Source organism: Coregonus lavaretus (genome assembly GCF_964263955.1).
Source record: "Coregonus lavaretus genome assembly, chromosome: 24".
Classification (NCBI taxonomy): domain Eukaryota; kingdom Metazoa; phylum Chordata; class Actinopteri; order Salmoniformes; family Salmonidae; genus Coregonus; species Coregonus lavaretus.
In genome coordinates this window covers 39,451,695-39,473,748 of record NC_140011.1, presented here as the reverse complement: position 1 = coordinate 39,473,748, position 22,054 = coordinate 39,451,695, and the positions used below count along the sequence as shown (strand labels likewise).

Below are 22,054 nucleotides of genomic sequence, written 5' to 3'. Positions count from 1 at the left end.
AAGGTAGCCTTATACCGTTTGGATATGATTCTGGTCTCAACTATAGGGTGTATAGCATTACTATAATAGTATTAAAAGTTCTATAAAAAAATATATATAAAACATGTATTCATAAACCACCATTTTTTTACCTACTAGTGACAACAGCAGCTTCCTTCCTTATCACAAGTGCTGCTAAATAAGTCTTTGTTATGTATTAATTGTTTACAATCTAAACCAAAAAAACAATATGTATTGACATCAAAGCATAACAAACTATTCAATTTCTCTTTATTACCAAGCAGCGAGTACAAATGTGCAATTAACGCTCAAGAGAGTGGATTTACAGGAAAGTCACTGTAGAGTTAGTATTGTGTCGGTTTTCTACATTTTCATTCATTTCTATCCCCTTTCCTCATTGGATAAAAAAGCAAAGCCAAAATCCCATCTTTAAGCTTCAGATAGACATTTTAAATTTTTACATGACCGACAGGCTCTGAACTGGAATGAGTGGTTTTATTATAGCAGGATTATGTCACACAAGTGTGGCAGGTAGTCTAGCGGTTAAGCGCGTTGGGCTAGTAACCGCAAGGTTGCTGGTTTGAATCCCCTGGGCCGACTAGGTGAAAAATCTGTCGATGTGTCCTTGAGCAAAGCACTTAACCCTAATTGCTCCTGTAAGTAACTCTGGATAAGAGTGTCTAATGCAATGTTCAACAGGAAAATCTCTGTAGCATAGCTTTGGGATGTGCTAAAGACTAAGGGAAACAAAGATCACCTGACTATCAAGATCCTGGTGCTTGTTTGAGGAGTAAGTCTTGCCTCCTTTTCTCAGCTAGGAGCTCTTGTATTCTTTTGTTCCGTGTCATTTCTCGGAATGGAGGCCGTCTTCTAGGAACAAAGTAGTTTTGAGAGACATCATTGTCTACACCAACGATCTTGTACGGCACCTCCAGCCAGTTGTTCTCTCTCTTGTCCTCTGTCCTGTGGGGGGGTATGGTGGAGGGCACGCGTATCACACTGACCCTACGCTGTGTTGGGATGGTTTTCCATCTCTTGTCTACTTTAGGTCTGGAAGTGGATGGAGCCAGGGTTGTCCAGGACTTCCCCTTAATAACATCAACCCAAACTGTGGTGGACTTGGGGACATTTGTAGTTCTGAGAGTCGATGGGCCCTGACTGGTGGGGACTGTGGTGGGTTCTGTGGTGGGTTCTGTGGTGGGTTGAGTGGTGGTGACGGTGGTGCTGGGATCTGTAGTCTCCTCATTGGTGGTAGGGAGAGATGTAAGACTCCTGGAGGTAACCGAAGGGGTGGTTGTTCTTCTGGGGCTTCTGGTGGTTAATACAGGGGTGGTGGTAGGACTATATTTTTTCGCTGTGCTGTGCTCGTTGGTTTTGGTTGTATACTCCTCATAATCGTCGTAGTCGACATAAGCAAAGTCAGTGGTATAAAGCTCAGTGGAGGGTTTGGGTGTGTGGGTTGTTGTGGGGGTTGTTGAGCAGGAGCCGTTGGTGAGGGTTGGACCAGGTAGTGTGGTGTACCTCCAGGGCCCAGTGGTGAAGGTCTGGCCCGTAGTGGTGGTCTGGCCCGTACTGGTGAAGGTCTGGCCCGTACTGGTGAAGGTCTGGCCCGTACTGGAGAAGGTCTGGCCCCTACTGGTGAAGGTCTGGCCCGTAGTGGTGAAGTTTACCTCGCTGCAGGACTTGCAGCACATCTGTCTGTACCCAGGGTTGGAGCAGTACATGCTGAGAATCTCCATACGACAGAATACTGACCTATCTCCCTTACACAGCCCTGAAACACAAAGCAGCACACATCTCAGAAACACAACACAACCTCAACCAGAAAACTATCCCAAAGAAAGGAACAGCGAGGGATTCACAGGAAAGCCTACAGTGACTGAGAAAGCAGAAAAGGCAAAGATGCTGAATCAGATGTAAAGATGTCAAGGGTAAGATAGCTGTATAATCTGTCAGGCAAAAAGTTGACAGTTTTATTTGTTGGGTTTGAGCTTTACTGCTGGAACGAATGAGACACCAAAGTCACATGATACACTCTCCCTGTCATATATGTGAAAGCTGTCTATTCAGTAGAGACAGTTGACAGTTTGGTCAACAGTTTGGTTAAGATCTGCATAACACTGGTAAGCCAAAACAGATGAACAATAACTGATATACTGTACACACTGGTGATCAAGTGAAACAATAAATATGTCCTGTTTGTGTAAAAGGAACAGCACATTTAGTGTCTCATGATATGTTTAAAAACTCTTAACCCAGTCCCTCTAATAAAAAATCATTTTTGGCCAATATATAGTAAGGAACACATATTTCCAGGCCTTAGCTACAAGTTGGCTGATGAAAGCACACAATTCATTGTTGTCACCAAGTTGAGAAACTTAAAGTCATAAATGCTACTGAATACAGGCAAAATGATTTTATATATTGTAAATACTCTCAAGTCGCCGTTTAAATCTTGTTGACACATTGTTTTCCCCACAGCTGCCAGAATTTAGCTTGCTACATTGCCACAATCATGATACAATGACCATAAATGACGATCTCTGTTTTGTCCATGAAGGTGCTGTGAATCCATGTGGTTGTAAACATCAAGTAATTTGTTCTTCCTCAGGAAGCTTCTCCTGTTCCTTATCACAAGAAAAAAAGACATTATTTCTTAATTTCTCCCTACAGCCTAATATAAGACAAAGCTATTTCCAGATGTTTATGACAAAATTACGGCATGAGGTATCAGAGCTAACTAGGTATTTTTGACTAACTAACGCCTTACAATGTTACACAAACACACAAGCATATTTAGATAAATAAGGATACATTTTAGTGTCCTCTGTCTACCGCACAAAATGTATTGACAGTAAAATTCACAGTGAAAGTGAGAATAAACCATACTCACCTCCGCGTAAACATTCTGCTCTGCTTACTTATATTAATTTCCATATTATTTAATGCTCATTAGATGTTTCACTTTAAATATTTAGGTAGAATTGATCCAACAATACACATACGGTAACAGCCAGTAATAGAGAGGCATAGTAACTCACACCTTATTTCTGTGGAACTATTTACGTTGATCATTGTGTATGCATACTGTATAACAATACAACTTTATTGTCCATGTTACAGCGAACAATGGAGTTGTGTCTTCTGCTCTGTTCTCAACGCCCCTCAGACACCAGTTACGGAGTCAGCTTCACCTTTGTGTTAACAGTCATGGAAGAAATGTCTCTCCCAAAACAACTCCCCTGCTTCTTGTTATCAAATCCACTGCGTATCTCCATATTCACTTCCGTTGAGTTTCCCAGATTCAAACCCAATAACACGTAACCAGTGAGCAACTCCATATACAGAGGCTAGGCCACGATTATAGTCTCACAGGCAGGACTTAATAGAGCCTTATCAGAGATGGAACTTCCATTTCTCTCTTCAGTGAGGATTTCAAGGCCAGCTTTGCAGCCTACAGCACAGTCAGACCCCTGAAGGAGAGAGCGTGTGCTGTGCGTGTGAGAGAAAAAGCCAGAGAAACAGAGACCACAGCACAGGAAGTCTCCCTTTCTCAGCCAGACAGGGAAGCCACAGACAGGCAGGCAGGAGCCATCCTCCAGTGTAGAGGAGAAGAGGAGAAGAGAAGAGAGACAATGTCAGGGCATTCTGCCCCGCAGAGAGAGGCAGAGAGAGAAGGGTAAAGTCCAGGTGAGCAGAGGCATGCAGCGGACTCCTCGCTCCGAGCTATAGAGGGGATGTTTACTTGAGGAGATCTTGGGAGCAGGGAACTCTGGGTTGGCCCGCGACAGCCACTGGATCAAAAAGTTTCTTCCGTCACCTGAGAACAAAACAAACAGAATATGATGATGTGAAAATCTATTAATATTGTTTCAGTAATAAATTGTTTCAGTACTTGTGTTCAATAAGTTAAGCCTTCTGATTGGACAGTCACCTGTGCAGGGGACTAGCTGGCAGGTTCTGAGTGTGATGGGTTTGGCCTCCATGCAGAGTCCCACTGAGTTATCAGAAGTGTTGCACAGAGCCTGGCGCTCCTGGGTCCCGTTGCCACACGTCACCGAACACTAAAAAATACACACGCATGCACGCACACACGCACACACACACACACACCTCTGAGTTCAAGATTCCATGGAAACAAGTGTTTGCATAGAATGCTGTCAGTAATAGTGGAGAAATATTCACGTGGCTTTCAACACATACTCACCTGGGACCAGGGTCCTGCACCCCACTTGGCAGAGCACAGCTGGCGGTTGCAGGGTCGTCTTCCCACTGGCCTGTCATCATTACAGTACTTGCTGTGGATGGTACGTTGGCCACCGCCGGAGAGGGGCTGCAGACAGAAGACAGAGCGGGTCTGGTAGCCAGTCTTCCCACAGGATGAACTACACTCCTCCCAGTCCCCAGTGATCCAACTGGAGATTAGAGCAGACACACACACACACACATCACCGTACAGGAGGAGTGGGAACAGAATGACTTACTGAGACACAACAGGAATATTAATAGCTTATTTACAGAATTGGTAATACAATAGTTACATAGAACATTCACAGCGCACGGCCCACACACAGACACAGACACAGACACAGACACACACACACACACACACACAGACGCACACACACACACTAATGCATTCACATACACTGGCTGGGAGCACTCTTTCTGGCTGCAGTCCCTGCTGATAGCTCGGGGCTTGTCGATGTTCACACAGAGGGTGCGGTGGACCATCTTCCCATCTGACTTTCTCCTGCAGCCAAACCTTGTGTACTGCTTACCTAGAGAGGGCACAGAGTGTACACACTACCACTCACAACAACAAATCAATCAATCAATCAAATGTATTTTATAAAGCCCTTTTTACATCAACAGTTTTCACAAAGTGCTTTACAGATAACCATCCTAAAACCTCTTTAAGCAAGCAATGCAGAGGCAGAAGCACCAACAACGTTGGTCAACATCCAAGGTTATTTGGCAGTTGAAGACAGGAGGAGGTTATGTTGTTACCTCCACAGGGCCTCGAGCAGTGAGACCACTTCTTCAGAGCCCACTCAAAGTAGGCTGTGTCCTCCTGCACCAGGTTACTTTCTATGGACGACTGCAGCTCTTCGTGGAGAAAGTACTTGTAGGAGAGAGTAACTTTGGAGTCACCGTGGGAACGGATCTGTGGGATGGAAAAGATAATGTAAATTCCAAAACGATACACTTGTTCACAGCTGAACTCTGATACAATTGAAAAAGAACAACCAAATCACCTAGTGATTGCTGACATCAACATCCGAACAAAACAGACGATCGATGAGCCGAATCATGGACGCTACACTAACCAATCAGTGTTGAACACAACACAACAGCCATTAACGACTAATAGTAAGTTGTAGAGCAACTTGAGATGTGGCAAACATTACAGCAACAATGATATGCACCGGTACCCCCCTGTATATATAGCCTCCCTACTGTTATTTTATTTTACTTCTGCTCTTTTTTTCTCAACACTTTTTTTGTTGTTGTTTTATTTTTACTTTTTTGTTAAAAATAAATGCACTGTTGGTTAAGGGCTGTAAGTAAGCATTTCACTGTAATGTCTGCACCTGTTGTATTCGGCGCATGTGGCCAATACAATTTGATTTGATTTGATTTGATATGGTCCATTTTCTGTAACTACTGTGGATTTTCTGTAACTAACTCTTCATGAGGCAAACAGATGCGCTGAGGTTTTAGCCAACAATATGGCTGGATAGTGAATACTCATTACACAGAGAACATTTCAGGTTGAATTATTTCCTGAAGCTACTGCTATATTTCTGTTGGTGGGGTGGTTTTTAACTTTAAGTGGATAAAGACTAAACCATGATACCAAAAACATTACTCTGTGGCATAATGTAATGGGCGGGATCTAAACCCAGGACACCTACATCTTGACCGTTAGACGATGAGGACATTTCCTCTTGGGTTGATGGTGACACTTATTTTGAAGTCGCAGGAATGTCTACCTCATCCCGAGACCATGAGCCTGACTCATGTTCGCTACACATGTGCACATCAATACAGGTCATCTCAGTCATTTGTACTGGCCAGGGACCTGAGTGTAAAGAAATGACTCACCATGACCAGAACAGTGTATCTGAGAGGTCCTGTGGTCTGGACGGTCTCCATGTCGTCATCGTTGTGGTACTCCCACTCCACCCCCTTCTCTATCACCGTACGGGACTCTGGGAAATCGTCCTCATCGTTCAGGAACAGATGACCTGTGGCCTGGTTCTTCACCGCTGAGGCATGTACAACAAGGAGAACAGCATGTACTGATTTGGCTGAGCTCGGATTTTCTCAGCTTCGTCATCATGGCAGGGACAAACCAGAGACATTTGGCAGGATTATGATAATGAGCACCAGGGCCTGAATTGACTCAACCTAATCAAGAAGAAAGTTAAAGTTGGTATTCCTCAAAAAGGTTATTGGAAATGTTCTTAAATTATTTCTTAATTTTCTCCATGATTAAAAAGTTAAAGATGAAATTAGATTCTTGAGCCAGTATAAATGAGTATCCGCACTGGATCTCTTCCCAGCAGTCCAGATGCACTATGGGCAGCCGACTAAAGTATTCTGTACTCTCAAACCCAACGCAGCCAAAACTTGACTGAAACAGCAATTAATAACAAACTTCCTTAACCAAGCCACAGACTACTGATTTATAGAGGCCAACATCCTGGATATTAACGAGCCACTCTGATATTCACAGAAGCAACATAAATAAACCTACCAAGGATGTGAGGGGTCGCCTTGAACTCCTGAATCAACAGATGTCTGGCCCCTCGAGGGATTTCAAGTATCTTGAGGAAACCTGAAACAAATCACAAACAAAATACAATAGATGAACAACAGTCTCGTCTTGGTATTAAAACAGCTTCAGATACTGAGAAAAGCATCCCTGTGGATGTTGACACAATGTCTCATATCTGAGATTGTAAATGTGTATGTGTGTGTTGGGGGTAGGTGTCATGTTACTAGAAGTGAGGGTAGAAGAAGTTGAGGAAGGGCTCACCTTCCTTTTTAGCGCTCCTAGTGAAGTTCCCCTTGATGATCTTACAGCTGGAGTTGTCTCCACCACAGATCCCACACTTGTCCTCCTGCATGTCTGACGCTATCTGGTTATCACAGCCCACATGCTGTAGAGAGATAAGCTGAGTCAGTGTATGGGAATATGGGATCAGGGAGAGGAGTGGACCTGGATTGGTCATTCAGGACAAAGAGATTATTTCTGACAGAATACAAAATCCTCATTGACTTAAAACCTCCCCCCATTACAGTCAACATAAAAGAGTGAGAGAGAGAGTGAGAGAGAGAGCGAGGAGAGAGCGAGAGAGAGTGTGAGTGAGGGTGAGAGAGAGAGAGAGGGAGAGAGAGGAGAGAGTGAGAGAGGAGAGATAGGAGAGAGAGGAGAGGGAGGAGAGAGAGAGTTGAGAGAGAGGAGAGAGAGGGAGAGAGGAGAGAGGGAGAGGAGAGAGAGAGTGAGAGAGAGGAGAGAGAGAGTGAAAGAAAGAGAGAGAGAGAGAGAGAGAGGAGAGAGAGGGGATAGAGAGAGTGAGAGAGCGAGAGAGTGAGAGAGAGAGGAGAGGAGAGAGAGAGAGAAGAGAGAGAGAGAGAGAGAGAGAGAGAGAGAGAGAGAGAGAGAGAGAGAGAGAGAGAGAGAGAGAGAGAGAGAGAGAGAGAGAGAGAGAGAGTGAGAGAGAGAGAGTGAGAGAGAACCCATTGCCCTTTATGGCTGTGAGGTCTGGTGTTCGCTCACCAACCAAGAATTCACAAAATGGGACAAACACCAAATTGAGACTCTGCATGCAGAATTTTGCAAAAATATCCTCTGTGTACAACGAAAAACACCAACTAATGCATGCAGATCAGAATTTGGACGATAACCGCTAATGATCAAAATCCAGAAAAGAGCCGTTAAATTCTATAACCACTTAAAAGGAAGCGATTCCCAAACCTTCCATAACAAAGCCATCACCTACAGAGAGATGAACTTGGATAAGAGTCCCCTAAATAAGCTGGTCCTGGGGCTCTGTTCACAAACACAAACAGACCCCACAGAGCCCCAGGACAACAACAACAACACAATTAGACCCAACCAAATCATGAGAAAACAAAAAGAGAATTACTTCACACATTGGAAATAATTAACAAAACAACAGAGCAAACTAGAATGCTATTTGTCTCTAAACAGAGAGTACACAGTGGCAGAATACCTGACCAGTGTGACTGACCCAAATTTAAGGAAAGCTTTGACTATGTACAGACTCAGTGAGCATTGCTATTGAGAAAGGCCGCCGTAGGCAGACCTGGCTCTCAAGAGAAGACAGGCTATGTGCACACTGCCCACAAAATGAGGTGGAAACTGAGCTGCACGTCCTAACCTCCTGCCAAATGTATGACCATATTAGAGACACATATTTCCCTCAGATTACAGAGATCCACAAAGGATTAGAAAACAAACCCCATTTTGATAAACTCCCTTATCTACTGGGTGAAAACCACAGTGTGCCATCACAGCAGCAAGATTTGTGACCTGTTGCCACAAGAAAAGGGCAACCAGTGAAGAACAAACACCATTGTAAATATAACCCATATTTATGTTTATTTATTTACCCTTTTGTACTTTAACTATTTGCACATTGTTACAACACTGTATATATACATAATATGACATTTGAAATGTCTTTATTCTTTTGGAACTTCTGAGTGTAATGTTTACTGTTAATATTTATTGTTTATTTCACTTTTGTTTACTATCTACTTCACTTGCTTTGGCAATGTTAACATACGTTTCCCATGCCAATAAAGCCATTCAATTGACATTTTAATTTAATTTAATTGAGAGAGAGAGAGAGAGTGCGTGACTGAATATGCATGTGGGTGCAGGGGTTCTCATCAGTATGATAAACAGTTTATCAAACCTATATGGAAAACAGGCCTAACTACCAGAGGAACTAGCCAGTAGCAGCAGATTGTATAAGACAATGTAATGTTTATGGTAATATTTAATGAGGAGGATAATGTTCCTTCATGCCTTCATGCATGACTTCTGGATACAGGCCATAAGACCTGGGCGATGCCTACCTCACAGTCTCCCCGCACACAGATACTGTAGGAGTCTTTGTAGGAGCAGCGTGTGCCATCGTGAACCATCCTGTTCATGGCCACCACGTCTCCTGTCTCCTTGGACTGGCAGTAGAGTTGGCATCTCTCATCAACTACAGTACAGAGAGCAGAGGAGCGGGGGGAGGGGGGGGGGGTCATACAGTACAGTAGCCTTCAGCTTTCTTTGACACCTGTGTTAACCTTTCGAACAGGCTTTCATTAAGGTAGTAACGGTATGTCTTGTTCTAGAGAGAGATGCATGACTTCACTTGAGTCCCTTGCATGGTAAACTGTGGAAACAGTTGTGGCCGTATTCCTGTCCATTCCCCACTAGCACAAATGAAACCATCTGAACAAACAGTATTTTGAATTCTATATTATAAACTGGGTGGTTCGAACCCTGAATGCTGATTGTTCTGAAAGCCGTGGTTTACCACGGGTATGACAAAACATTTATTTCTACTGCTCTAATTACATTGGTAACCAGTTTATAACAGCAATAAGTCACCTCTGGGTTTGTGGTATATGGCCAATATACCACGGGTAAGGGCTGTATCCAGGTACTCCGCGTTGCGTCGTCCATAAAAACAGCCCTTCGCCGTGGTATATTGGCCATATACCACACCCCCTCGTGCTTTATCGATTAATTATACTATGTCTGCATTCTTTAGTCATGATGATACACATGTATGACTATAACAACACAGTAGTGGAAGAAGCAGTGTCAGGGAGTAAAGAGAACCTTCATTAATAAAGCGAATCAAAAAAAGCAATAATCTTCCCCCGTGGAGGAAAGCAGGAGATTCCTGAGTAATGACATTTCCATGTGTCCTTCTTCAAACCAACGTTCCCTCGACATGTGGCGTTGGCCTGCCTGTGTGTGTGTGTGTACCAGCAGTGCTGTCTGTGTGTCTGTTTGAGCCGGGCCTCTCAGATTTCCCAGTAAACCAATCAGTCCCCAAAACCCAGGTTTACTCTTCTGATCCCACTCAGAAAAATCATTATGGTAATGAGACTTGAGCTACTGGTTAATACACTGTGAAGCCATGTGAAGTAGTGTGGATGTCAGTACAGCCAGATGCCTATGCTCCTCCTCCTCCTCCTCCTCCTCCTCCTCCTCCTCTTCCTCTACCTCCCCCTCCTCCAAACCCTCCTCCTCCTCGTCCTCCTCCTCATCCTCCTCCTCATCCTCCTCTTCCTCCTCCCCCTACTTTCCTCCTCCCCCCCTACTCTCCTCCTCCTCCTCCCCCTACTCTCCTCCTCCTCCTCCCCCTACTCTCCTCCTCCTCCTCCCCCCTACTCTCCTCCTCCTGCTCCCCCTACTCTCCTCCTCCTCCTCCTCCCCCTACCTCCCCCTACTCTCCTCCTCCTCCTCCTCCCCCTACTCTCCTCCTCCTCCTCCTCCTCCCCCTACTCTCCACCTAAAGCTAAGCTGTCTGTTTTGCTTATGTAACTTCAGAGTTTTATAATGGTTTGGCATGGAAGTCCTGGCCTCACAACGGAAAAATGAGAGCAGTGGTCTACACTTTTTCCTCTCTCTGCCTCAACAGAACCTCCAAGCCAACTTCTGAGTAAAAAACACATCTGGCCTGAGTGGTAACAGCTGCTGTGAGGGCATTATAAACCTCCTATCCTTACTGGTCCAATCTCTGGACAGTCCATAGGGAACAGCATGCACAAAAAGTACTAATCAAAGTGGAGAGGTGATAGGATGGAGAATATCCAACTCTTATTATATTCAGCTTCTAAGTGTAAAAATATGGCAAATAGTTGGGTCTTATGTTTTGCATGTCGAACATATTGTGTCAATTTTGTGAGTGTACTTGCTTAAACGATGCTATTCACAATGTATTTAACGTATGGGACAGTCAAGACAGTGGTAGTTATGCTATAACACAGTCCCCATTTTTAAGAATAGGGCTAACGTCAGTCTGAATGAACGTTTCTCTGGTCCCTCTGTCTTTTTCAATGCATTTTGACTCCCAGCCAGTCAGCGCTGTGGACTTACTGTCAGGATGCTCATAGGGCAGCCAGTGGTGCTTGGTGTTGTCATACTCAAAGTAGGGCTCCCACATCTTGCACTGCTCCTCCCTGAAGTCAACCAAGGGCTTGGAGCACTCCTCTAGGTTGCACAGCTGGAACTCATAGCTGTTGCCATAGCAGGTGCGTCCTCCATTGGCAGGGCTGAGTTAGGGCAAAGGAGAGAGACAGCGGGAGTTCCTTTACATTTGAGACATTACAGATGCCTTCCTATCGTCTTGTGCTGTACTCACATTGGGTTGTCACACTGACGGGTCCGGAAGCGCACACCACCCCCACAGGTGCGAGAGCAGGAGCCAAAGTTACTCCACTGGCCCCAGGCACCATCCTGCCTCAGAATGTCTGGGGTCAACTTGATGCAGTAACCCTTGAAGCAGTGCTGAAAGAGAGGGAAAGAGAGGAAGAGAGAGAGAGAGAGAGAGAGAGAGAGAGAGAGAGAGAGAGAGAGAGAGAGAGAGAGAGAGAGAGAGAGAGAGAGAGAGAGAGAAAGGGAGAGAGAGGGAGAGAGAGAGAAAGGAAGAGAGTTGTCACTGCATATGCTGACACAACATTGTAGCAAAGCACTAGCATGTAAAGAGGAACCTTTCTTACTTTCCCTGGTGCACACTTAGTGCCGTCGATGGGCGGACCCTTCTTGGTTTTGCAGAAGAATGGGTTGTCTGGGTGACTGCACCAGAGCTGCTTGCAGGGGTCGTAGGTGCCGTACTAAAAGAAACAGATTCATGCTCTCTCTCAGATGCAGATAACATGTCAACCAAGAAAACATAAACTATAGTGTATGTACACAACCGTCCAACATTGCCGTTGGTGGAATTCCCTGAATACTATACCTGTCCAATGTATCTCTAATATTGTGAATAGTTGTAAGCTTAAACAAGATATGGTTTACTCAGAACAATAATTCATACTGTCATTAAGGACGTCTATGTTAATATTTACATTTTGTGAAGTACAAACATTACCAAGGCCATTCAACAAGACATTAAACATGTGGTCAAATCTGATGCACCAAGACATTGAACGTGGTCAAATCTGATGCACCAAGACATTGAACGTGGTCAAATCTGATGCACCAAGACATTGAACGTGGTCAAATCTGATGCACCAAGACATTGAACGTGTCAAATCTGATGCACCAAGACATTGAACATGTCAAATCTGATACACAAAGACATTGAACATGAGGTCAAATCTGATGCACCAAGACACTGAACATCTGGTCAAATCTGATGCAACAATACATTGAACATGTGGTCAAATCTGATGCACCAAGACATTGAACATGTGGTCAAATCTGATGCACCAAGACATTGAACATGTCAAATCTGATGCACCAAAACCACCATTTTTTTTTTACATAGTGTCACGATCGTCATAATGATTGGACCAAGGCGCAGCGTGATATGCGTACATCTTTTTAATAGTGTACTGGCAACACGATACAAAACAACCAAACGAAACGTGAAGTCCTCGGTTAACAACACAAACCAACACGGAACAAGATCCCACAAAACACAAGTGCACAACAGGCTGCCTAAGTATGGTTCCCAATCAGAGACAACAAGCAACAGCTGATTCTCGTTGCCTCTGATTGAGAACCACCCCGGCCAACATAGAAAACACATGAACTAGAAACTGAACATAGAACACAAAACATAGACTCTACACACCCTGGCTCAACATATAAGAGTCCCCAGAGCCAGGGCGTGACAGTACCCCCCCCCAAAGGTGCGGACTGCGACCGCGCCAACATAAACCCAACAGGGGAGGGGCCGGGTGGGCATTCCGCCTCGGAGGCGGATCCGGCTCCGGGCGTGACCACCACCCTCTAACAACCCCCCCGTAGCGCCCCTGGTCTGGTCTGGCCCCGCTGGCTGGAGCTGGACTGGACATCGGTGGAGCGGATTGCTTAGGCTCCGGTGTGGAGCAGCTGACCGGTACCTGACCAGGCACCGGTGAAACAGGCACGGGCTGTGCCGGACTGACGACGCGCACCACAGGCTTGGTGCGGAGAGCAGGAACGGGCCGGACCGGGCTGGCGACGCGCACCACTGGCTTGGTGCGGGGAGCAGGAACGGGCCGGACCGGGCTGACGTCGCGCACCACTGGCTTGGTGCGGGGAGCAGGAACGGGCCGGACCGGGCTGACGTCGCGCACCACTGGCTTGGTGCGGGGAGCAGGAACGGGCCGGACCGGGCTGACGTCGCGCACCACTGGCTTGGTGCGGGGAGCAGGAACGGGCCGGACCGGGCTGCCGACGCGCACCACAGGCTTGGTGCGGGGAGCAGGAACAGGCCGGACCGGGCTGACGAAGCGCACCACTGGCTTGGTGCGGGGAGCAGGAACAGGCCGGGCCGGGCTGACGACGCGCACCATTGGCTTGGTGCGAGGGGAAGGAACAGGCGGGGCCGGGCTGGCGACGCGCACCATTGGCTTGGTGCGAGGGGCAGGAACAGGCCGGGCTGGCGACGCGCACCATTGGCTTGGTGCGAGGGGCAGGAACAGGCCGGGTCGGGCTGGCGACGCGCACCATTGGCTTGGTGCGAGGGGCAGGAACAGGCCGGACCGGGCTGGCGACACGCACCATTGGCTTGGTGCGAGGGGCAGGAACAGGCGGGGCCGGGCTGGCGACGCGCACCATTGGCTTGGTGCGAGGGGCAGGAACAGGCCGGGCAGGGCTGGCGACGCGCACCATTGGCTTGGTGCGAGGGGAAGGAACAGGCCGGGCCGGGCTGGCGACGCGCATCACAGGCTTGGTGCGAGGGGCAGGAACAGGCCGGGCAGGGCTGGCGACGCGCACCATTGGCTTGGTGCGAGGGGAAGGAACAGGCCGGGCCGGGCTGGCGACGCGCATCACAGGCTTGGTGCGAGGGACAGGAACAGGCCGGACCGTACTGGGAACACACACCACTGGCCTTGTGCAGGGATCAGGAACGGGCCGGACCGGACTGGTAACACACCTCAGTACCTCTCGCCGTGCCTCTACACTCTCCTTCCCTCCAATGACCAATGGCCCCCGTAACCTGGTGGCCTTCTCTCCTAGTCCACAATCTCGCCCTGTAGCTGCCTCCAGCAGCCCCGTCGTCCATGCCGTGTGCCCCCCCCAAATTTTTTATTGGGGTTGCCTCTCGCCTGTCCGACGACGACACTGTTGGCGACGTACCTCCTCTATCGCCAGGGCTTTAACTTTAGCCCATGGCCCTTTGCCCGCGAACATATCCTCCAAGGACCACCATTGGCCCACCTGGGCCATCGCCAACCTCTCCAGCTCCTTACCCGGCATTTGCTCCTGGAAACGCTGCTTGGTCCTGTTTTGGTGGGATCTTCTGTCACGATCGTCATAATGATTGGACCAAGGCGCAGCGTGATATGCGTACATCTTTTTAATAGTGTACTGGCAACACGATACAAAATACAAAACAACCAAACGAAACGTGAAGTCCTCGGTTAACAACACAAACCAACACGGAACAAGATCCCACAAAACACAAGTGCACAACAGGCTGCCTAAGTATGGTTCCCAATCAGAGACAACAAGCAACAGCTGATTCTCGTTGCCTCTGATTGAGAACCACCCCGGCCAACATAGAAAACACATGAACTAGAAACTGAACATAGAACACAAAACATAGACTCTACACACCCTGGCTCAACATATAAGAGTCCCCAGAGCCAGGGCGTGACAGTACCCCCCCCCAAAGGTGCGGACTGCGACCGCGCCAACATAAACCCAACAGGGGAGGGGCCGGGTGGGCATTCCGCCTCGGAGGCGGATCCAGCTCCGGGCGTGACCACCACCCTCTAACAACCCCCCCGTAGCGCCCCTGGTCTGGTCTGGCCCCGCTGGCTGGAGCTGGACTGGACATCGGTGGAGCGGATTGCTTAGGCTCCGGTGTGGAGCAGCTGACCGGTACCTGACCAGGCACCGGTGAAACAGGCACGGGCTGTGCCGGACTGACGACGCGCACCACAGGCTTGGTGCGGAGAGCAGGAACGGGCCGGACCGGGCTGGCGACGCGCACCACTGGCTTGGTGCGGGGAGCAGGAACGGGCCGGACCGGGCTGACGTCGCGCACCACTGGCTTGGTGCGGGGAGCAGGAACGGGCCGGACCGGGCTGACGTCGCGCACCACTGGCTTGGTGCGGGGAGCAGGAACGGGCCGGACCGGGCTGACGTCGCGCACCACTGGCTTGGTGCGGGGAGCAGGAACGGGCCGGACCGGGCTGCCGACGCGCACCACAGGCTTGGTGCGGGGAGCAGGAACAGGCCGGACCGGGCTGACGAAGCGCACCACTGGCTTGGTGCGGGGAGCAGGAACAGGCCGGGCCGGGCTGACGACGCGCACCATTGGCTTGGTGCGAGGGGAAGGAACAGGCGGGGCCGGGCTGGCGACGCGCACCATTGGCTTGGTGCGAGGGGCAGGAACAGGCCGGGCTGGCGACGCGCACCATTGGCTTGGTGCGAGGGGCAGGAACAGGCCGGGTCGGGCTGGCGACGCGCACCATTGGCTTGGTGCGAGGGGCAGGAACAGGCCGGACCGGGCTGGCGACACGCACCATTGGCTTGGTGCGAGGGGCAGGAACAGGCGGGGCCGGGCTGGCGACGCGCACCATTGGCTTGGTGCGAGGGGCAGGAACAGGCCGGGCAGGGCTGGCGACGCGCACCATTGGCTTGGTGCGAGGGGAAGGAACAGGCCGGGCCGGGCTGGCGACGCGCATCACAGGCTTGGTGCGAGGGGCAGGAACAGGCCGGGCAGGGCTGGCGACGCGCACCATTGGCTTGGTGCGAGGGGAAGGAACAGGCCGGGCCGGGCTGGCGACGCGCATCACAGGCTTGGTGCGAGGGACAGGAACAGGCCGGACCGTACTGGGAACACACACCACTGGCCTTGTGCAGGGATTAGGAACGGGCCGGACCGGACTGGTAACACACCTCAGTACCTCTCGCCGTGCCTCTACACTCTCCTTCCCTCCAATGACCAATGGCCCCCGTAACCTGGTGGCCTTCTCTCCTAGTCCACAATCTCGCCCTGTAGCTGCCTCCAGCAGCCCCGTCGTCCATGCCGTGTGCCCCCCCCAAATTTTTTATTGGGGTTGCCTCTCGCCTGTCCGACGACGACACTGTTGGCGACGTACCTCCTCTATCGCCAGGGCTTTAACTTTAGCCCATGGCCCTTTGCCCGCGAACATATCCTCCAAGGACCACCATTGGCCCACCTGGGCCATCGCCAACCTCTCCAGCTCCTTACCCGGCATTTGCTCCTGGAAACGCTGCTTGGTCCTGTTTTGGTGGGATCTTCTGTCACGATCGTCATAATGATTGGACCAAGGCGCAGCGTGATATGCGTACATCTTTTTAATAGTGTACTGGCAACACGATACAAAATACAAAACAACCAAACGAAACGTGAAGTCCTCGGTTAACAACACAAACCAACACGGAACAAGATCCCACAAAACACAAGTGCACAACAGGCTGCCTAAGTATGGTTCCCAATCAGAGACAACAAGCAACAGCTGATTCTCGTTGCCTCTGATTGAGAACCACCCCGGCCAACATAGAAAACACATGAACTAGAAACTGAACATAGAACACAAAACATAGACCCTACACACCCTGGCTCAACATATAAGAGTCCCCAGAGCCAGGGCGTGACACATAGTCTGTCCACGAGAGATTACTCACAGCACAGTACAGTCAGATACATTCGCAGGAGTATGTTTCACGAGTCACGTCTTAACTACAGTGATTTAGACTATGTTAAAATCACCCCATCTTTGCTAACTCCAATACCATCAATCAAAATAACAACCTGTGTGAGAACATACATGTTACCTGACCCTAAGGACATGGAAAACATCATGGAGGCATGTTTACGTGTGTGTGTGTGTGTGTGTGTGTGTGTGACGTGTGTGTGTGTGTGTGTGTGTGTGTATACACATGAAGACAGATCTGTAAAATACGTCACCTTACAGTCCACCAGATGCATAATATATTAGCCCTGATCGACACAAAATACATTAATGTCACAAAGACTAGACAGTGACATGGTTAAACACCCTGGCAGACACCTTAACAGCTACATGGTTTGTGGACAACATTCAACAAAGAAGTTATGGACACAGTCTTGTCTGACCTAGGTTGATCCCTTACCTGCTTTGCTGAACGGGCCGCCCTTCGCAGCTAAGGAAATAGTTTGACAAGAAAGTGAAGCAAAGTGTCCAATAGGCACTCCCTCCAATTTACTCCAGAATGTGATCCAGAAACCCGCTGTTACAGCTGTTTTCATTTTCTTCTTTCCACATCAAACAAAAACCATCTCTCCAAATAGTTCAGCCTTCTTGAAACTAAACAATGAAAAACATTTCAATATAACTGACTCTGAAATGTGGTTTTCCTCTTCAGAGAGGGACAATTAAACTTCAGCATTGTTTTGTATTTCTTATTTTTCATCTAAAGAGGTCATACTGCACCAACATATCTGCTTTTAACTCAGGTCATACTGCACCAACAGATCGAGTCAGCCTGCTTTGAACTCAGGTCATACTGCACCAACAGATCAAGTCAGCCTGCTTTGAACTCAGGTCATACTGCACCAACAGATCAAGACAGCCTGCCTTTAACTCATGAGTTCATAAAAATCATATTTGTTCCCCTGGATGCCTTAAAAGCTAAGATGGTCAGACTCTGACCTAGTCAAAGTGGTGAAGGAGGAAGTCGTCAAGGAGGATGGTCATTAGAGAGACGCTTGGGTGACGCTCAGGCTCTGTTGGATTGGGCCCAGATGGTGGCCTTTCTAAGGGATGGATATTCAATTCAATTGGTAGCAGCACTAGACACTGCTGGTGTGGCGACTGGTCAGCTTGTTGGGCATACGGGTACATATGGCTGTGAGGTTGAGGAAGGACTCACCGCCTTGCACATGGTGTAGCCGGCGCCAAAGTCAAAGCGACACTGCTCGTCCATGGAGTAGTGGATCCCTGGTAACTGTGGCAACGCCGGCCAGTCATGGTCGAAGGGGTCGTCACGGAGACAGTCATACGAGCTGTGGGAGGAAAACATATTAATTGGAGTTGAAGGGTTTGGTTTAGATTTCAGTGTTTCACACTGTAATCCCATAAGGCAGGGGTGTCAGAAATTGTCAAATTTGCAAAAAACTGTTCTCTATCCATCTTTTTTTGTTTTTTAATTTTCGATGCTCTTTGACTGTCTAGTGATTATTGGCGAGCTGGACAATCAAGAAACTCTATGAATGTAGGTCCATTGACTGTGCACAGTGATTACTAGCGAGCTGAACAGTCAAGATCTGTATGAACATAGGTCCATTATCATTTCTACACAGTTTCGATTGGGTTTTAGTCATTTTAAAGTATATGAATTACAATTTACTCAAACCACCCACAGGCCGTATGTTTGAAACCCCTGCCATAAGGGATGAGCCACACGGCTGCAATACACACACAGAAACCTCCCTCCCTCCCTAATTAACCTCTCTAATCTGTAGAAAACCATTAGACAACATAAAGCCATGTTATCTGGGGGTAGAGATGTGTATGTCCTGACTGTGGGACCAGAGAGAGGTGAGAGATCAGGATTGATCTGGACTCACTTCAGGTACTTGTTGAGCTCCGCCTGACTGCATCGGGACCAGTGGAAGCGATGGAAAGCAGCCTGCACCAGAGGGGCCATGATGCTGCCCATGGGCACCTCGTCACCACACTCATTACCAGGGGGGCCATCATGCTCCATACCCAGCCTGACAGGGGAGGACAGGATTGCGTCAAATAAACAGTAGTCTGGGAGTATGCATGCATGTGTACTGTGTGCTGTATTCATTTTCAATAGAGTTTCTTGTTAACCTACAAAATGTAAATGCATCTAACTGTAGTAATACATGTGTTTGGGTATACTGTGTGTTGAACGGTGTGTGTATAAGTGTCTCACACGTGTCCAGTCTCGTGTGCCACCACAAAGGCAGAGGAGAAGCCGTCCTCGTGGTTGAGAGTGCAGCTCCGCACTGGGTGGCACATACCCGTCACGGGAGCGTAACCTATGCAACGAGAGAGAGAAAGAGAACGAGAAAGAGAAAGAATAATGTTTACTCTTAATGTCTTTGTTCTGTTTAATTCGCTTTGTTTGTCGTTGTTGTTTTGTTTTAGTTTTTTCACTTGCTTTGGCAATGTAAACATGTTTCCCATGCCAATTAGCCCTTGAATTGAACTGAGAGAGAGAGAGAAAGTGAGAGAAAGAAATAGAGAGAGAGAGAGAAAATGAGAGAGAGAAAGTGAGAGAGAAAGTGAGAGAGCGAGAGAGAGAAAGAGAGAGAGAAAGAGAGAGAGAGAGAAGATAAATAAAGAGAGAGAGAGAGAGAGAGAGAGAGAGAGAGAGAGAGAGAGAGAGAGAGAGAGAGAGAGAAAGTGAGAGATAGAGAGAGAAAGTGAGAGAGAGGGAAAGAGAGAGATAGAAAGTGAGAGTGAGAGAGAGAGATAGAGAGAGAGAGAGAGAGAGAGAGAGAGAGAGAGAGAGAGAGAGAGAGAGAGAGAGAGAGAGAGAGAAAGTGAGAGAGAGCGCGAGAGAGTGAAAGAGAGAGAAAAAGTGAGAGAGAGAGAGAGAGAGAGAGAAAGTGAGAGAGAGAAAGAGAGAGAGAGAGAGAGAGAGAGAGAGAGAGAGAGAGAGAGAGAGAGAGAGAGAGAGAGAGAGAGAGAGAGAGAGAGAGAGAGAGAGAGAGAGAGAGAGAGAGAGAGAGAGAAAAGGAGGAAGGAGTGTGTATTCTGTATCCACACACCTGATGTGTATATTGTATGAGAGCACATTAATAAGTATGTCCAGTACCTTGCATGCCGGAGGGGCCAAACTCCTGTCTGGTGAGGAAGATGGCGTGGTCATGGTACTCTGCATCATTCCTGTCTTCCTTCTGCTGCAGGAAGGCCCAGCGACATACGTTCTCCAGACTCTGAGACGGGTTCCCCAGCTCTATCAGACTCATAGACTGGAGCCAATACAGGAAAGGACTAACTGTCACCACATCACCTTAGGAAACGACTAACTGTCACCACATCACCTTAGGAAAGGACCAACTGTCACCCCATCACCTGAGGAAAGGACCAACTGTCACCCCATCACCTCAGGAAAGGACTAACTGTCACCACATCACCTCAGGAAAGGACTAACTGTCACCACATCACCTCAGGAAAGGACTAACTGTCACCACATCACCTTAGGAAAGGACCAACTGTCACCCCATCACCTCAGGAAAGGACTAACTGTCCCCCCATCACCTCAGGAAAGGACTAACTGTCACCACATCACCTTAGGAAAGGACTAACTGTCACCACATCACCTTAGGAAAGGACCAACTGTCACCACATCACCTCAGGAAAGGACTAACTGTCACCACATCACCTCAGGAAAGGACGAACTGTCCCCACATCACCTCAGGAAAGGACTAACTGTCACCACATCACCTTAGGAAAGGACTAACTGTCACCACCTCACCTCAGGGAATGACTAACTGTCACCACATCACCTTAGGAAAGGACTAACTGTCACCACATCACCTCAGGAAAGGACTAACTGTCACCCCATCACCTCAGGAAAGGACGAACTGTCCCCACATCACCTCAGGAAAGGACTAACTGTCACCACTTCACCTCAGGAAAGGACTAACTGTCACCACATCACCTCAGGAAAGGACTAACTGTCACCACATCACCTCAGGAAAGGACGAACTATCCCCACATCACCTCAGGAAAGGACTAACTGTCACCACATCACCTCAGGAAAGGACTAACTGTCACCACATCACCTCAGGAAAGGACTAACTGTCAACACATCACTTCAGGAAAGGACTAACTGTCACCACATCACCTCAGGAAAGGACTAACTGTCACCACATCACCTCAGTCCCTTCTTACAAACTCTATAAGTGGATGTTGACAACATATTTGTATATTTCCCAGTATGTCTGCAGTGCATTGAAAGGGCTTTTCCCCCAAAGTATTCCTGGCACATCCTGCTAGCAAGTAGGTGGTACTCTTAAATTCCCTCATTAAAATGCAAATCAATTTATAACATTTTTGACATGTGTTTTTCTGGATTTTTGTTGTTGTTATTCTGTCTTTCACTGTTCAAATAAACCTACCATTAAAATTATAGACTGATCATGTCTTTGTCAGTGGGCAAACGTACAAAATCAGCAGGGGATCAAATACTGTTTTCCCTCACTGTAGTAACAGGGTTTTACAATTAAATGCACTGTTACCAAAAGTAGATATAGTATAGGTGGATTTATTTTTATTTTATATATATAATTTTTTTTTTTTATTATTTGCCATTTTAAACGTTTAACAGACAGACAAGGAGAGGGCACAACACAACAACACAAACTGACCTCCTACCACATCAACCCCCACACCAAACCCCTATGCTCCAACAGAGCCCCACCCCAATCCCAGAGTACAGGAGGATTCTGACATGGGGATCAGTCTATCTCCTACAGGTTACATCTGCTTACCTTGGCAGGACACAACATGATGATCCGGACCAGAACCACATTGATGTGGGCACCCAGGGTACCATCTTGGTAAATCTCATTCACCTGCAGAGACAGACAGACAGACAAATAGACACATGTGGCCTGACTATACAGTACATGATCTTATACCACAGAATTGTTGAATACTCGTTTCTGATTGGCTAGAAATACATTCTAGAGTTGGCATTAATACCAGAAACATGGACATTTGGAATGCATATCACCTGCCTGACGTATTTGAGAGAGGCCGGGGCGGCAGGTAGCTTAGTGGGTAAGAGCGTTGTACCAGTAACCGAAAGGTCGCTGGTTCTAATCCCCGAGCCGACTAGGTGAAAAAATCT

General features: G+C 47.9%; 1 protein-coding gene across 1 annotated transcript in view; it reads right to left on the bottom strand.

Moving 5' to 3' along the window:
- Positions 1 to 344: 344 nt before the first annotated feature.
- The window catches only part of LOC311100229 (A disintegrin and metalloproteinase with thrombospondin motifs 2-like), a gene marked incomplete at its 5' end in the record, with an annotated part of 70,117 nt that continues 48,407 nt past the window's right edge, over positions 345 to 22,054 (bottom strand). The window contains 18 exons of the mRNA XM_084141049.1: positions 345 to 1,774; positions 3,746 to 3,820; positions 3,935 to 4,064; positions 4,208 to 4,415; positions 4,649 to 4,781; positions 5,011 to 5,167; positions 6,109 to 6,272; positions 6,764 to 6,844; positions 7,046 to 7,169; positions 9,118 to 9,251; positions 11,147 to 11,322; positions 11,412 to 11,557; positions 11,770 to 11,883; positions 18,092 to 18,224; positions 18,789 to 18,935; positions 19,124 to 19,229; positions 20,012 to 20,168; positions 21,693 to 21,776. Of these exons, the coding sequence (XP_083997175.1) occupies positions 765 to 1,774; positions 3,746 to 3,820; positions 3,935 to 4,064; positions 4,208 to 4,415; positions 4,649 to 4,781; positions 5,011 to 5,167; positions 6,109 to 6,272; positions 6,764 to 6,844; positions 7,046 to 7,169; positions 9,118 to 9,251; positions 11,147 to 11,322; positions 11,412 to 11,557; positions 11,770 to 11,883; positions 18,092 to 18,224; positions 18,789 to 18,935; positions 19,124 to 19,229; positions 20,012 to 20,168; positions 21,693 to 21,776 (3,279 nt within the window). The 3' untranslated portion in view covers positions 345 to 764. The remainder of the gene's footprint in view (positions 1,775 to 3,745; positions 3,821 to 3,934; positions 4,065 to 4,207; positions 4,416 to 4,648; positions 4,782 to 5,010; positions 5,168 to 6,108; positions 6,273 to 6,763; positions 6,845 to 7,045; positions 7,170 to 9,117; positions 9,252 to 11,146; positions 11,323 to 11,411; positions 11,558 to 11,769; positions 11,884 to 18,091; positions 18,225 to 18,788; positions 18,936 to 19,123; positions 19,230 to 20,011; positions 20,169 to 21,692; positions 21,777 to 22,054) is intronic.